The sequence below is a fragment of the Eptatretus burgeri genome, chromosome 11, assembly GCF_056783735.1.
Source record: "Eptatretus burgeri isolate ZD-2024b chromosome 11, Ebu_testis_v1, whole genome shotgun sequence".
NCBI lineage: Eukaryota > Metazoa > Chordata > Myxini > Myxiniformes > Myxinidae > Eptatretus > Eptatretus burgeri.
The window spans coordinates 86510944-86524189 of record NC_140971.1 but is presented as its reverse complement, the minus strand read 5'-3'; the positions used below and the strand labels follow the sequence as shown (position 1 = coordinate 86524189).

The 13246-nt window shown below is 43.6% G+C and overlaps 1 protein-coding gene across 4 annotated transcripts in view; it reads left to right on the top strand.

Annotated features, from left to right (window-relative positions):
• BORCS8 (BLOC-1 related complex subunit 8) overlaps positions 1-12882 on the top strand; it is a 45132-nt gene extending 32250 nt beyond the window's left edge. The window contains exons 4-7 of one of the 4 annotated variants that reach the window (XR_015049545.1): positions 6600-6707; positions 9503-9591; positions 9856-9980; positions 10251-12882. Coding sequence is in view for 2 of the 4 variants with exons in the window: in XM_085847257.1 (XP_085703383.1) it covers positions 10279-11955 (1677 nt within the window). In the remaining 2 variants the exon portion in view is untranslated. Of the gene's footprint in view, positions 1-6599; positions 6708-9502; positions 9814-9855; positions 9981-10250 lie in introns of those variants that run through there. The other 3 variants (XR_015049544.1, XM_085847257.1, XM_085847258.1) reach the window with 3 other exon arrangements.
• Positions 12883-13246: the final 364 nt, after the last annotated feature.

Sequence of the window (13246 nt, the reverse complement as noted above, 5' to 3'; positions counted from 1 at the left end):
AAAGGTCCTGAGTTTAAGCCCCGTTGGGCCACTGAATTAATACACCAGGGGGTTGACTCAGCCTGTCATCCTTCCGAGGTCGGCGAAATGAGTACCAGTGTACTGGGCCGGTGTATACCCCGGTTAAAATAGGTGTACCATATCCCTGTGTCGTAAGAGGTGACCAGGGTTGCGTCAGGAAGGGCATCCGGTGTAAAACATGTGCCAAATCAGTATGCGGATCATACGGATGATCTGCTGTGGCGATATATATATATATATATATATATATATATATATATATATATATATATATATCCATTTGTTTCCATCCTATCCACCCCATTCCTTCCCCAATCCATTGTTTATCCAAGTAAAGTCTCCCTCAATTTTCGACAAAAAAACAACCTACACAGGGTGGCAACCATTGCTCAGGCTTGATGGACCAAATGGTCTCTTTTTGTGTTGATGTTCCCTGCACGGGAAGTCATCTCTTATATATTTTGAATCATGGTGTCTGTCCATGTGTTCATCAGTGGCCGCTTCCTGTGCTGTGTTTGAAAAGCTCAACATTCACTTTTGAAATGACAGGAGAACAAACATAAGTGGTGTTCTCAAATTTTATTTCACAACCAGGATATTCTCCACTCTTTTTAGACAAATTGAACCTCTGGCGCCCCATGTTGCACCACCATTTTGCGGTGGGAGGTATAAGTAGTGCAGAGCTTTGGCTCTGAGTGAAACCAACAGTTCAACACAAATGACCTTTTTAAATCCATTAAATAATTTAATTTGATAGATTAACTTAAACTTTATCAATTATTTGGGACGGGGACTTTTCCTTGACTTTTATATACCTAACCCTCCCCCGCCTTCCCTCAAGGTGTTATATGAACCAAGAGCCACTGCACTCTTGGGGCTCTCCTTAGTTGCTGCAATACCTGGCTCTGGTTCAGGTAAATCACTCTGGTTGCTCTCTGTTTGTTGCTTGGGATCTTGGCTGGCGCTCTCCTTGCGGTGCATGGCTAAAGGGCTCCTGGTGGTTCATGGTGCACCAGCAGTGATTGATGTTTTTTTAAAAAAAAATTTGTATACCTTGTTGAGACTCATGTGAGAGCGAACACACAACGCACAGCAAGGGGGGCATGAGACAAGAGGGGAGGGAGTGGGAAAGATACAACAGTGGGGAACAGAGACATTAGGAGATCTGTGGAAGGGAGAGGGATGGGACGGGGAACATGGGGAATTGAAGATGGACACAGGGACTTTCAGGAAGGAAAGCAGGGAATTTGAAGGAGGTGGGCTTGGGTGGATTATCGAGGGTAGAAAAGATCGAGGATGTGGATGGGGGATGATAAGAGGTGGTGGTGAACAGCTGTTTTGAAGGCCTGGAGGGAGGAATGGGAATGAATAGAGTGAGGGAGTTTATTTCAAAGGCGGAAAAAAAGAGGAATGAAAGAGTGAAGGTGAGCAGTGATTCGTGATTTTGGTAGTTTTACCAGAAGGGGGTTGTTGGCGGCCCTTGAGCGCCCTGTAGAAATGTGGTGGGGACAAATCGCAGAGAGAGCAGGGGAGCGAGGCTGGAGAGGAGATGGTAGAAGACAGAAAGACCACCGACCAACCTGTGGTGATTTAGTGAGAGGCCCAAAGACTCAGCCTCATTGCGGAAGATGCCAATGATCCGAAATGCCTTGGTTTCTACAGCGTGAAGCCGAGAAAGGTGGGAGGCACGCACCAGCCCAGAGGGGAGAGCAGTACTCCACCAGGCTGCGGACAAAAGCTTTGTAAGTGGTCAGGAGCTCAGGTGGGCCGAAGAAGGACTTTGCACGACGAAGGATTCCCAGTCGGCGACTGGCTTTGGAGGCGAGTTTTGAAATGTGGCTTTCCCAGAAAAGGTCATGGCAATAGTGAGACCCAGAATCTTGAAAGAAAGGACTTCTTCCAGAGGATTGTTGAGAAAGTGGATGGGGAGGTTTTCTAAACGGTCCTTTCAAAGAGACATAGTGAGAGTGTGAGATTTGTCAGGATTGAAAGACATGTTCCATGTGTTGGACCAGTTTGTGATTTTATCCAGATCTGCAGTGAGCGAAGAAGCTGCTCCTTGCTGGTCTGAGGGAAGACCGATGGTACGGCAGAGGGTGGAGTCATCAGCAAAGAGATATAGAGGATTTTCCAGAGAGTCGGAGAGATCATTGATGAAAACCAGAAAAAGAACAGGGCCCAGAACGCTACCTTGAGGAACTCCAGCCTGGACAGGAAGAGGGGATGAAAAAAACTCCATTTAGGGCTACACGGTGACTGCGACAGGAGAGGAAGTCTGCGAGCCATGAGTGGAGATGGCCTTGGATACCATCGGAAGAGAGTTTGGTGAGTAGGGCAGGGTGCCAGACTGTGTCAAAAGCATGTAATATGTCCAGGGATACGGATCTGATTGCCTGTTTGGCATTGAGGACCTCCATCCATTGATAGGAGAGCAGTAGCAGCATATCCAGGGTAGAGTGACCTGGTCTGAAACCAAATTGATGATCGGAAATCAAGCCATTGTAGAAGAGGAAGGATTTAATGTCTGAAGCGTTCATGGATTCCATAACCTTGTTGATGATTGGGAGAAGGCTGATTGGTCTGTAGTTGCAGGGATCTGTTTTTGCACCTTTTTATGCAGGGCAGTGATGTTTGCTGATTTCCAAGCAGATGGCAGATGACCTTGAGCAAATGAGAGGGTGAATAGAACAGAGAGAGGGTGAGCAAGAACAGAAGAGCAGGCTTTGAGGATAGGTGGGCGAATGCCGTCTGGACCGGTTGCAGAATCTGAGTCGAGGTTTGACAGCAATCTCTCCACCTTGTCAGGAGGAAGGACACAGAGTCCAGGGACAGTTGGGTGCGACTAGGTAAGGTGGGTAGAGAAAGTGATGGGTTTTGGACACAAGATTTAGCTGCAAACACTGAGTTTAGGCATTCAGCCTTTTCACGTGCGGTATCAGCAGTGCGGCCATTTGAGGAAACGGATGGGATGGAGGGGGAACATACACCAGAAACAGATTTGATTCGACACCACCAGGATTTTGAGAAGGCAGAGAGGTTTGAGAGTTCAGACTTGGGATTAGAAAGATGTTGTTTTCTGGCTCTCCTAGGGGTAGATGCAAACTTATTCCGAGCTTTATGGAAGGAACTGAGATTGCCCTCAGTTGGGTTTGCTTTCCATGAGGCAAAGGCAAGTTGTTTCAGGACAACTGCCTCACCACAAGCTTCAGTGAACCAAGGGCGGGAGGAAGGGTAGGACAACTGAAGACGAGAGGGGATAAATCTGTGTACCTAGGTCAAAAAACCAGTAAAGACCAGTAGTTTACTGGTCAACTGGTACCAGTTGAAAACCAGTAGCCAACTGGTACCAGTAAAGCCAGTTGGTTTCTTACTGGTTTTAATATGGAAATTGGAATAGAGTGATATATTACCAGTTGAAATACAATTGTATTTAACTAACTGGTATCAACTGGGACCAGTACATTGTAACTGGTATCAACTGGGAGACCAGTACATTGCAACTGATATCAACTGGGACCAGTACATTGCAACTGGTATCAACTGGAACCAGTAAGACTTTAACTGGTACAAATATGAGCTACTGGTTTTTCAACTGGGAAATTGGAATTCTGACTGAATTTAACTGGTACCAGTTGAAACCAATAGAGACCAGTTAAAGACCAATTAGAACCAATAGAGACCAGTTGAAAATGTGTACTGGTTTTAACTGGTTTTTCGACCTGGTTATGAGGGAGAGCAAGTTTCTTTGAAAGAATTCCCAGGATGAGTTGATGTTTGAGAAAGTAGTGATAAGAGACCAGTCTATAAGTTTGATGGCTGCTTGGAGACCCTGCCAGTCGGCTTGAGTTAAATGCCAGACTCGACGGTGGTGAGGTGGTTCTCTGATAACAGCCAGAGAGATGTCCACTTTGACAAGGATGTGGTCAGAAGAACCGATTGGAGCAGAGAAAGAGCAGCAGATATTGTCAGGGAAATTTGTCAAAATCAGGTCCAGAAGAGATGGAGTACCATTGGTTGAGATCCGGGTCGGGAAGTTGACCAATTGAGTCAATCCCAATGAGTCGCAGAAAGCTTTTGCTGAGGTGCCATGACAGGTGAGAGAGGTACCCACACCTTGCCAACTGGTATTATGACAATTGAAGTCGCCACATATGAGGAAGAGAGAGTTTGGATGAGAAGATAGAAGTTGGTCCATGTTTTCGGATGGTGAGGTGTAGATGGAGTCATCACTGTTCGGTGGACGGTACAGTACACATATAAACATGAGGTGGGAGTGGAGGGAAGCCGTAGCCAGAGGTATTCCTGGGGGTGTGGGGGAGTGAGGACAGTGCATGGAGATTGAGGAATAGAGTCTTTGATGAAGAGAGCAACTCCTCCACCAGGGTGAGGCTCAGGTCTGTCATACTGGAGGAGGGAGTAACCAAGGAGAGATACTTGGGAGTCAGAGATGTCTTGGGGGAGGAAAGTTTCTGTTAGGCAGATTATCTCTGGTTTGTCAGTGGCAACCTGTATGGAAAGATCTGAAAGGTTTGAGCGAATGCCCTGGATATTTGAGGTCCACACTTTTAATGAAGAGGTAGGGGAGGAGGCTTTGGGTGCAGGGGGTGGGGGGAGTGGGAGGGTAGGACAAGGGATGAGGGGGGAGGTAAGGAGGGTTGTTGGAAGAGTGTGGGGGTGGCAGAATAGCTAGGGGAGGGGGCCCGATGAGGAGGAGAAAAGGCTCTGTGGTGCTGGGGGAGAGGGGGGACAAGAGTGGAGGAAGAAGGCAGTTGAGGATTTGAGGAGGTGGAGTGAAGAGATGGAGGTGAGAGGGCAGTGGAAGGAGGCAGCTTTGTGGATGGGAGGCGGGGAGCAACTTTGAGAAGGATGAGTGAGGGGGATGAATGGTGGGAGAAAGGTGAGGGGGGAGTTTTTGAGAGAGAGGTGAGAGGGAGTCTTGGAGGGAGAAGAGTGGGATGGTTGCTTTGAGAGTGAAGGGTGAGAGGGGTGAGTTGGCACTGAAGTTGGAAAAAAAGAATGGTTGATGGAAAGCGAACATTCATAGCAAACTGGATTTTTTTTTAAGTTTTAGGTCAGAGATGCGATTAAACACAATTCTTGATGAATGCAATAAATGCGAATTCAGAGAATGGAGAGAAGAAACGCTGTCACAGTTGGATTTTTTAGGCAAGGTATGAAGGAGAGGTCGAATTGAGAGCAGTCTGTTTAAATAGCAGAAGAGTCGTGCATTATGATACAGCAAAGAGTACCACACGTGTGAAAGAGGAAGATGAAGCATTACAAGAGATCGTTTTTGTTATTATTATTAATGTTTCAGAGAGTTTTCAACAGATTAGGTCATGGAAGTGTTGTAGAAAAATATCGAGGAAGAAGAAGAGGAGATGAAGAAGAGGAGGAACTAGAAGAAGAGATGAAGAAGAAGAAGAGGAGAAGAAGAAGAAGAAGAAGAAGAAGAAGAAGAATCGCGACTTGTGAGTGTGCAACGAGAAAGGTAGGGGGGTTTTTTTGGATTTAAGATAAGAAATAGAGTGAATAGTTGGGAGGGATGGGTGACGTTAGGAAAGTGGGGAAGATAGAAATTGAAGGTAATGGGGAGAAAAAACAAATAAACACGATCGTACACCGAGGAGAACTGGTAGGCCTCAAGCCTCAAGGGTAGGCCGCAAGCACCCGGTAAGACAAGGTTGACAAAATCTCACAAAATAGCACGATTTTTGAAACAAAACTGAACTAGGAACACAGTAACATGTAGGTGAGAAAATAAACAGTTAAAACGGGACAGATAACGACCGGAAACTTAACTTTGAGATCGTCAGCAGAGAGCCCCAAAGGAGACCTGTCGACGCTCCAAACCCAGAACCGGAAGTCAAGCATGGAGGGAGAAGCTGACAGGCTTCTGACAGGACAGGCCAGCTTTTTATTTCCAACATTGATGCAAAATTTCATTTCGACAGGACGAAGACTGCGAAGATCAGAGTGCTCACTCTAGCAGTGCTCACATGCTACAAGTTTCTTTTTGTCTTATATTCTCTTCTATTCGCCTCATCCTTTCCAAGTGAAAGTGATCAAGAATATTCGTTTAAGCCGACATGATTCCCTAGCGCTGGTGTTATTTATAATTCATTTGTTACAGTGTGATTGCCACTGTCACAGCCGTGATCTTCTTCCTCCCCTTTCCACTCTTATAATAAAAAGCCAGTTTCATGAGAATGTGTGTTGTGGGACTTGCTTATGAGAAAAATAGAATTGTGCGAATTGATATCCCGAGAAAATGGAAACGCAAACGAAAGAGAAGTGTATTGTCACACTGGATCCTCATCCATACATGACAGGACATTTTCTAGGGTAAAGGCAACTTAGCTAAAACTGCAGGTGAGATTCGACTTGGGCCTATCAATGCGGCCTAGATCAAAGCAACATTCAGTGTGTAAGCTCATCCAAAATTTACAATGAACAAATTTGACCCCTTCAAATTAGAGATCGATAATGGTTTCTTATCCTCCTTTTACAATGAATTCTTCTGATTAGAAATGGTATGTACTGTTACACCCTTTAACATCACTTTTGTTTCCTTTCAGGGCAGTAACTAGCATTGGAAACAGCTCAAGGACATTCACCAACATCGAAAAGATGCTAAAGAAGTCAATGATTCTTAAGGATCAATTGAACAAGAGCCAAGCACGCAGGTAGGGAAATGTTCTGACCTCCTGCTGGAAACTCATAATTCAAGGAACTTCATGGAGCTTTGCTGCTGCTATAGGCCAGGAAGAATCTTAATGAAGAAAAGCAGTGAAAAGTATGCTTGATCTACATGGGGAATTAGTAACTTGGCCGGGTAACTGGTCCAAAAGGTCTACTTTTGTGAAAGCTACTCTTATGGCGTGTTAAAAAATTCCACAGAAAAGGGGAAACAAGTGGTGTAGCCGGCTTAATGTCGACTACAAAGGACAGTATGCTTCACCATGCATTGCTCCCTGCTTGCACTGCACTTGTAATCTATTTTATCATGTTGTGAATGAAATACAGGAGCAGAGAGGTCAAAATAACATATACTGGGACACCTTTATCTCTGATGTAAATGAATAATGACCAGAAATAGATATCTGCGATTACAAAGCGACCGCCAAGGGTAATCCTCCACCGGCTTACCCTTGGTGATTTCCCATGACTTACCCTTGGCCCATGATCAAATAATGGACATATTTTTTTCAGACCACAATATGACCTTGACATTCAACATTTACGGATAGTGTGTAAATTAAGAAGCTGTGTCCCCATCTACAGTCTATCCATAAAAATTAACATCATGAAAATCGGAGCAAAATTATTCAAGTTATGATCAAAAAGATGTTTTTAGTTAATTAGGTCACAATAGAAAAAATGTAGGTCAAGGACATTAATCAACTATCAGGTGCACAACTTCAGTACAGGTCCATTATTATGATGCAAGAACATCTTGGAAGACCAAGCAGCATTTGAGATTCCACATTAGAAAAATTGAGTGATGACAAAAAGTTTTTGGTTTTTTTTCAGACCACCATTTCAACTTGAGCTTTAACTCAGAGGGGTATGATGTAAATTAAGTGTAAATGCGCTTTGCTCTAGGCTATCTAGAGAGGGCAATTTCGTTCCAATCGGACAAACCTTCATCAAGTTCTGGTGAAAATATTAAAATGTGTATAATTGGGCGATGACCTGAAAATTAGGTCAAGGTCAAAATAATTGTCAACCACATATACTTTTTATTTCCAACATTGTTGCAAAATTTCATTTTGAAAGTCCTTGAACATTGGTGCTTAATGGTTAGGGTGGTGGGTTTGGGATCCAAGGATCCTGAGTTCAAATCCCACTCGGATGTTGAATTAATACCAAGTGGGGTTGACTCTGCCTGTCATCCTTCCGAGGTCGGCAAAATGAGTACCAGCTTGCTGGTATCCTGTGTCGAGAGTGGCCACCTGTCCAGGATTGTACCCAATAGCCAAGGAGACTGCTTCGGCAGCATCAACGCTCTGCACAGAATTTGGTCTCGATGGATGGATGGGAACATTGGCAGAAAAAAACCTAAATGGTGGTTTAGTGCTCCAAGAGGTCTAAGAAACTCTGTGGTACCATTAAAAAGGCTTAAATATTCGGACAAATTCAGACAAATGTGTAATTATAAGAGCATATCAACGATGAGAAGTGATAAAGGCACGGGAAAGGATGGAGGGGGGAAGCAGGTAATTATCATATCGTAATATAAATCACAAATTTTACTTTTTTAAACTATACATTCCCAAATAATTAACGTACATACATTATTATTATTATATATTGAGGAATAATTTTCCTGGAAATGCAACATCTTGTCCAAACTTTGAGGCGATACCTGCTCACTTCGAGCATTGCTGCGTATAATTAGTGGTAAGGTGGCTGTATGCATCCTGCACCTCGATGAGTTGTCTATTGTTTGACTTTGATCCTCTCTTAGGTAATATCTAATTAAATTTACTGTCCTGATGAGCACCTGAGAAGGAGGTGCTGCATCTCAAAGTATGTCATTTTCAGATGGGAATGTAAAGGCTGGCTGTCCCGTCCGCATTTAAGTTGTTGATGTTAAATATCCACGGTATATTTCGAAAAGAGTAGGCCATTGTGTACTATTTTATAATTAATTTCCTGTTTTGGGTTCATTGTATAATTTGCATTACTTACAGTCGGTGGGAATGCTGAGTGTGAATTATTGGCCTCATTGCTTGTTGAACTCGTCCATATATTACGGATACACAGGTTGTCAAAGAAGACTTTCTGCTCAGCAGGGTAGATTATGTTACAGTGTTATAGGTGCAAGAACATAACATACAGGAGATGGCTGAGGACAATCCATCCACACATGTGTGATGTAGCTGGTTGGCTGTAATCATCATGGATCAGATGCCCCACCCCATGATTGCTACTAGGCCTTATATCAAATATAAACTTGATGAGGCTTTGTATAAAATATTAAATGCTTCACTGGTGTGGGACCAGGAACGACATGCCAAACCAAGCTATGATTGCACAGATCTTGACCAACATGATGTGCCTGTTCCATGCCATCCACATCGCAGACAGGGTGGTGTGTGTCAGGTGCACCCTGGTGGTTAGGATCCACATTGCAATATCTGGTGTGGCACGTCGTTCCTCGTTGCACAATGGGTAAGCAAGTTTATATTTCCTTGTCCTGCATTTCCTCATTTTAGTTGCACAGCAGGAACAATTATTGCAAAAACAGTGGGCATAAAAGCGTAACGCTGTGTTTTTCCCAGTGGACTGCCATCCGCAGTACATCCTCTCAAGAAACCGAATGATTTTCTCAGCACATACCTATTACACGCCAAATTAAAACTATAAATCTGCCAGAATAACCACAGCATTAGCATGACTCAAACACAACTTTTGCTTGCACTTTCCAATTTTTCAAGGACCTTCATCAAATGGAAGCTGAATTTTTGTCTTTCAGCTCGTTGCGAGCACCGTGCTTCCCGGATCCATCATCGGCCTAGGAAGAAAGTACCGATTCAACAACATGTCGTTTTACATGTCCACTCGGCAAGCCCACACACACACCCTAACAGTACTTGCTCGCATTGTAGAGTGGAGTTGGCTCGACATCTTGCCTGTGCTATGTTCTTTTTGGCGGTTTAATTACTTTTGGCCGCAAAATGAAAAAATATATTGCTTGCCTTTGTAGTCACTGGAGGATGTCCAGATAAATCACAGTGCTCTTTAAATGCTGCCATGTGAGTAAACCTAATTAAATGCAAAATATATTGGGTGTCGAAAAAAGCAAACTGACTTTTTTGTTGCGAGCAGAGCTGGTGCCACAAAAGCAGTCCTTGAAGCTCACTGGTTTCGTCAAGCAGTTGTCAAAGAGCCAAAGCAGTTGTGCGTTCCCAAGGCTGCAGTGGCCATTCTTCGAGCAGCAGATTTGAAAAATGGCAAGTCACTTCCAGTACCATGCTGGATTCCATGATGTCTTCTGCAATCTTCAGAGATAATGTGATTAGTGATTGTGGGAGGTTACAATTAATTGTAATTAGCAATTAGCCATTGCTAATTACAATTATAAGCTCAGCTGTCTTCAACCATCATTGCATGGAGTTCCACAAAGGTTTTGAACTTTATGAACAATCAGGTAATTTATTTAAAGATGCAGGTATGGTACTTTAAAACCTCCTAACTGTGATGAATATGTTTATATTTTTCAGTGAAATTGCCTGCAGCCGAAGCATTGTAATGGAAAGTTACGTCAACGACTTCATCACCGATCCGAGGTCGGATGATGCAAATCATCAGCTGTCAGGAGGATCAAATGATTCAATGCATCATTGGACTCAGGATGAAATGGAGGGACTTGGTAATTCACATGACTTGGGATGGACAAGACGACTAACTAAACCGTTAGTCCATGAATTTTGCCAAGAGTCTGGACCACAACACAAACTTCCACTCGATGCTTCTCCACTGGATTACTTTTTTCTCCTCTGGCCCGAATCTTTGTTTGAAACAATTGTACGAGAAACCAACCTTTATGCAAAACAACGCATTGCAGCATCTGGTAAAGCAGATCCGCTGTGGTTCCCAACGAGAAAGAATGAAATGATGGCTTTCTTTGCACTTGCTATCATGATGGGAATAAAGTCCGTCCCCCGTCTTTATTGCTACTGGACCAGAAACCAGGCTCTGCGGTGTGAATGGATCTCTGGGACAATGTCGCGTGCACGTTACGCCAAAATCAACCAGTACTTGCAGCTACGAGACAATTCTTGCCAGCCCCTGCGGAATCATCCTGACTATGACCCAATATACAAGGTACGTGATATGATCAACGTGGTTAAGCAGAATTTCTCACGGTGCTACTACCCTCGTCGAGAGTTGAGTGTTGATGAGGGTATGATTCCGTTCAAGGGGCGCCTTTTCTTTAAGCAGCACATGCCTAGGAAGCCCGTTAAGTGGGGCATCAAAGTGTGGGAGCTCTGTGAGGCTGAGACTGGTTTTTGCCTGAACTTTGATATTTACACTGGACGCAACCGTCAAGCGAGGCCTACAAAAGGCCTTGGCTATCAGGTCGTGATGCACTTGTTGCAAGGCTACCAAAACAAAAATCATCATGTTTACTTTGACCGTTTCTTTTCCACACCTGAGCTCCTTGAAGACTTGCTTTACCAGCATGGCACATATGCCTGTTCCACGGTGAGTCTCAATCGTCGAGGGATTCCACCATCTGTAAAGGAGCTCAACCTTCAATGCCGTGGTGATGTGGCTTACTTTCAGAATGGCTGTCTGATGCTTACGATGTGGCGTGACCGGCGCATAGTGGCTATCTTGTCCACCAGCCAGGTTGGAAGGATGGAGCAAATGCCTGATGGGAAGCTTAAGCCACAAGCAGTGATTCGGTATACCCAATACATGGGAGGTGTTGATCGATCTGATCAGTATCGCAGCTATTACTCTGTTGGTCGCTCCTCCAAGAAGTGGTGGAGATACATCGTGTGGTTTCTCATGAACCTTGCCATTGTTAATGCATGGCTGTTGTTCCGTGAATCGAAGCATGCACCCCCTCCTACCAAAAACTATGACCACCTTCGTTTCCGACTCGATTTGGCTGAGCAACTTCGAGCTGGTTTTTCAGGGCATTGTCTTAACAGGGGTCGAAAAGCTCGTGCGAAGCTGAGTGAGAGCTGTGTGAAGGCTGTCGGTGCTCACCACTTGTTGAGATCACCACGGCACAAGAGGGCATGCCGTGAATGTTCCAGAAAAGGTCGCAGGACGCGTTCCGGTGGGAAAATTCGAACGTCTTTCAGTTGCAACCTTTGTGATCTTCCACTGTGCCGTACCCTCTGTTTCAATGATTACCACAGCAACATAGCTTGCAATGAACTGACCACAAGCGGCTCTGGCCCAGGGAAATGAACGAAGATCATTTGCAATATGTGCTGGAAATGCAGAGGCAATCAGACTACCTGTGGGAACTTGAATAATGCAGGTAAAGATTCTTTGCATTCATTATTAAATTCTCAAGACTGAGCAAACAATGAGAGCTCTGTAAAGCCATCTGTTTTTTCTCTGTGGATTTAATATTGACAATAACTGTCATTGGTTCGTACAGGTGGCTCAGAACCTGAAGGGTCGATAACAAATGTCCTGTAGCGTTCATGTAAATTTCTGCCATGATGATGTAATAGTAGTGGTTGACACATACTCAGAGAGCTGCCTGCTGATTGATGTTTTGTAAAAGAACGATGAACAGCACCACAACTCCTCCAACATGTCCTGCTGGATTCCTCTGCCCGAGGTGCCGATGAAACTGGGAGATTTACCCGCAGACGCAGTGAAGATTGGAGGCAATTTGAGGAAAACGAGCAGCAGCAATCTCAAACCATCGCTTTTCAGCACATCTGAGCAATTTGCTTCAGAACATGAGAAGCCACGGTAATGCTGATATGATGTTTTTATTAATTCGCGATATTATGATTCATCTCCATATTACATACACAAAATAGTGAAAATGAACGTTTTCATTTTCCCTTTCCCAAATTCCCTCCTCTTCCCTTACTCACATCTCCTCTGACGCAGCTTTACTTTTCACCACATTTCAGTCTAACTCCCATTTCTTACACAAAGGTGTACACCTATGCTTGGTTGTTCGAGGTTTATGTCTGTATGAAACAAGTGTTGTTTTGGGGTAAAGTGGAAGTTTAAAAATATTCTACAGAGTTCTTGTTTCCTCTCCAATATCCTTCCCCCTTCTTTTCCTTTTCTCAAATAACGAGTTTTTTTTTCACACCCATCACCCCCTTCTCTGGACTTAATATGTGTACATATACATATATATATATATATATATATATATATATATATATATATATATATATATATATATATATATATATATATATATATATATATATATATATATATATATATATATATAGCCACCCCTACTCGGAAAATGATTGCAGAAATTTCCATAAAACTTTCATATAATTTTTGCTTGCATCTGTGTTCCATGAAAACTTGGACTGAAATGCAGGACGTGGAATTTGTCGGTCATTTTGAGAACAAATGTCAAAGAATGCGATCCTCTGTTCATAGCTTCATAACTCACCGACTCCAGAATGCAACTTGAAATTTATCGTTTGGGAATTTGAAACGCTCGTAGTTGCAGGTTATTCTATAGATGTGACATATTTCCTTGGCTAGT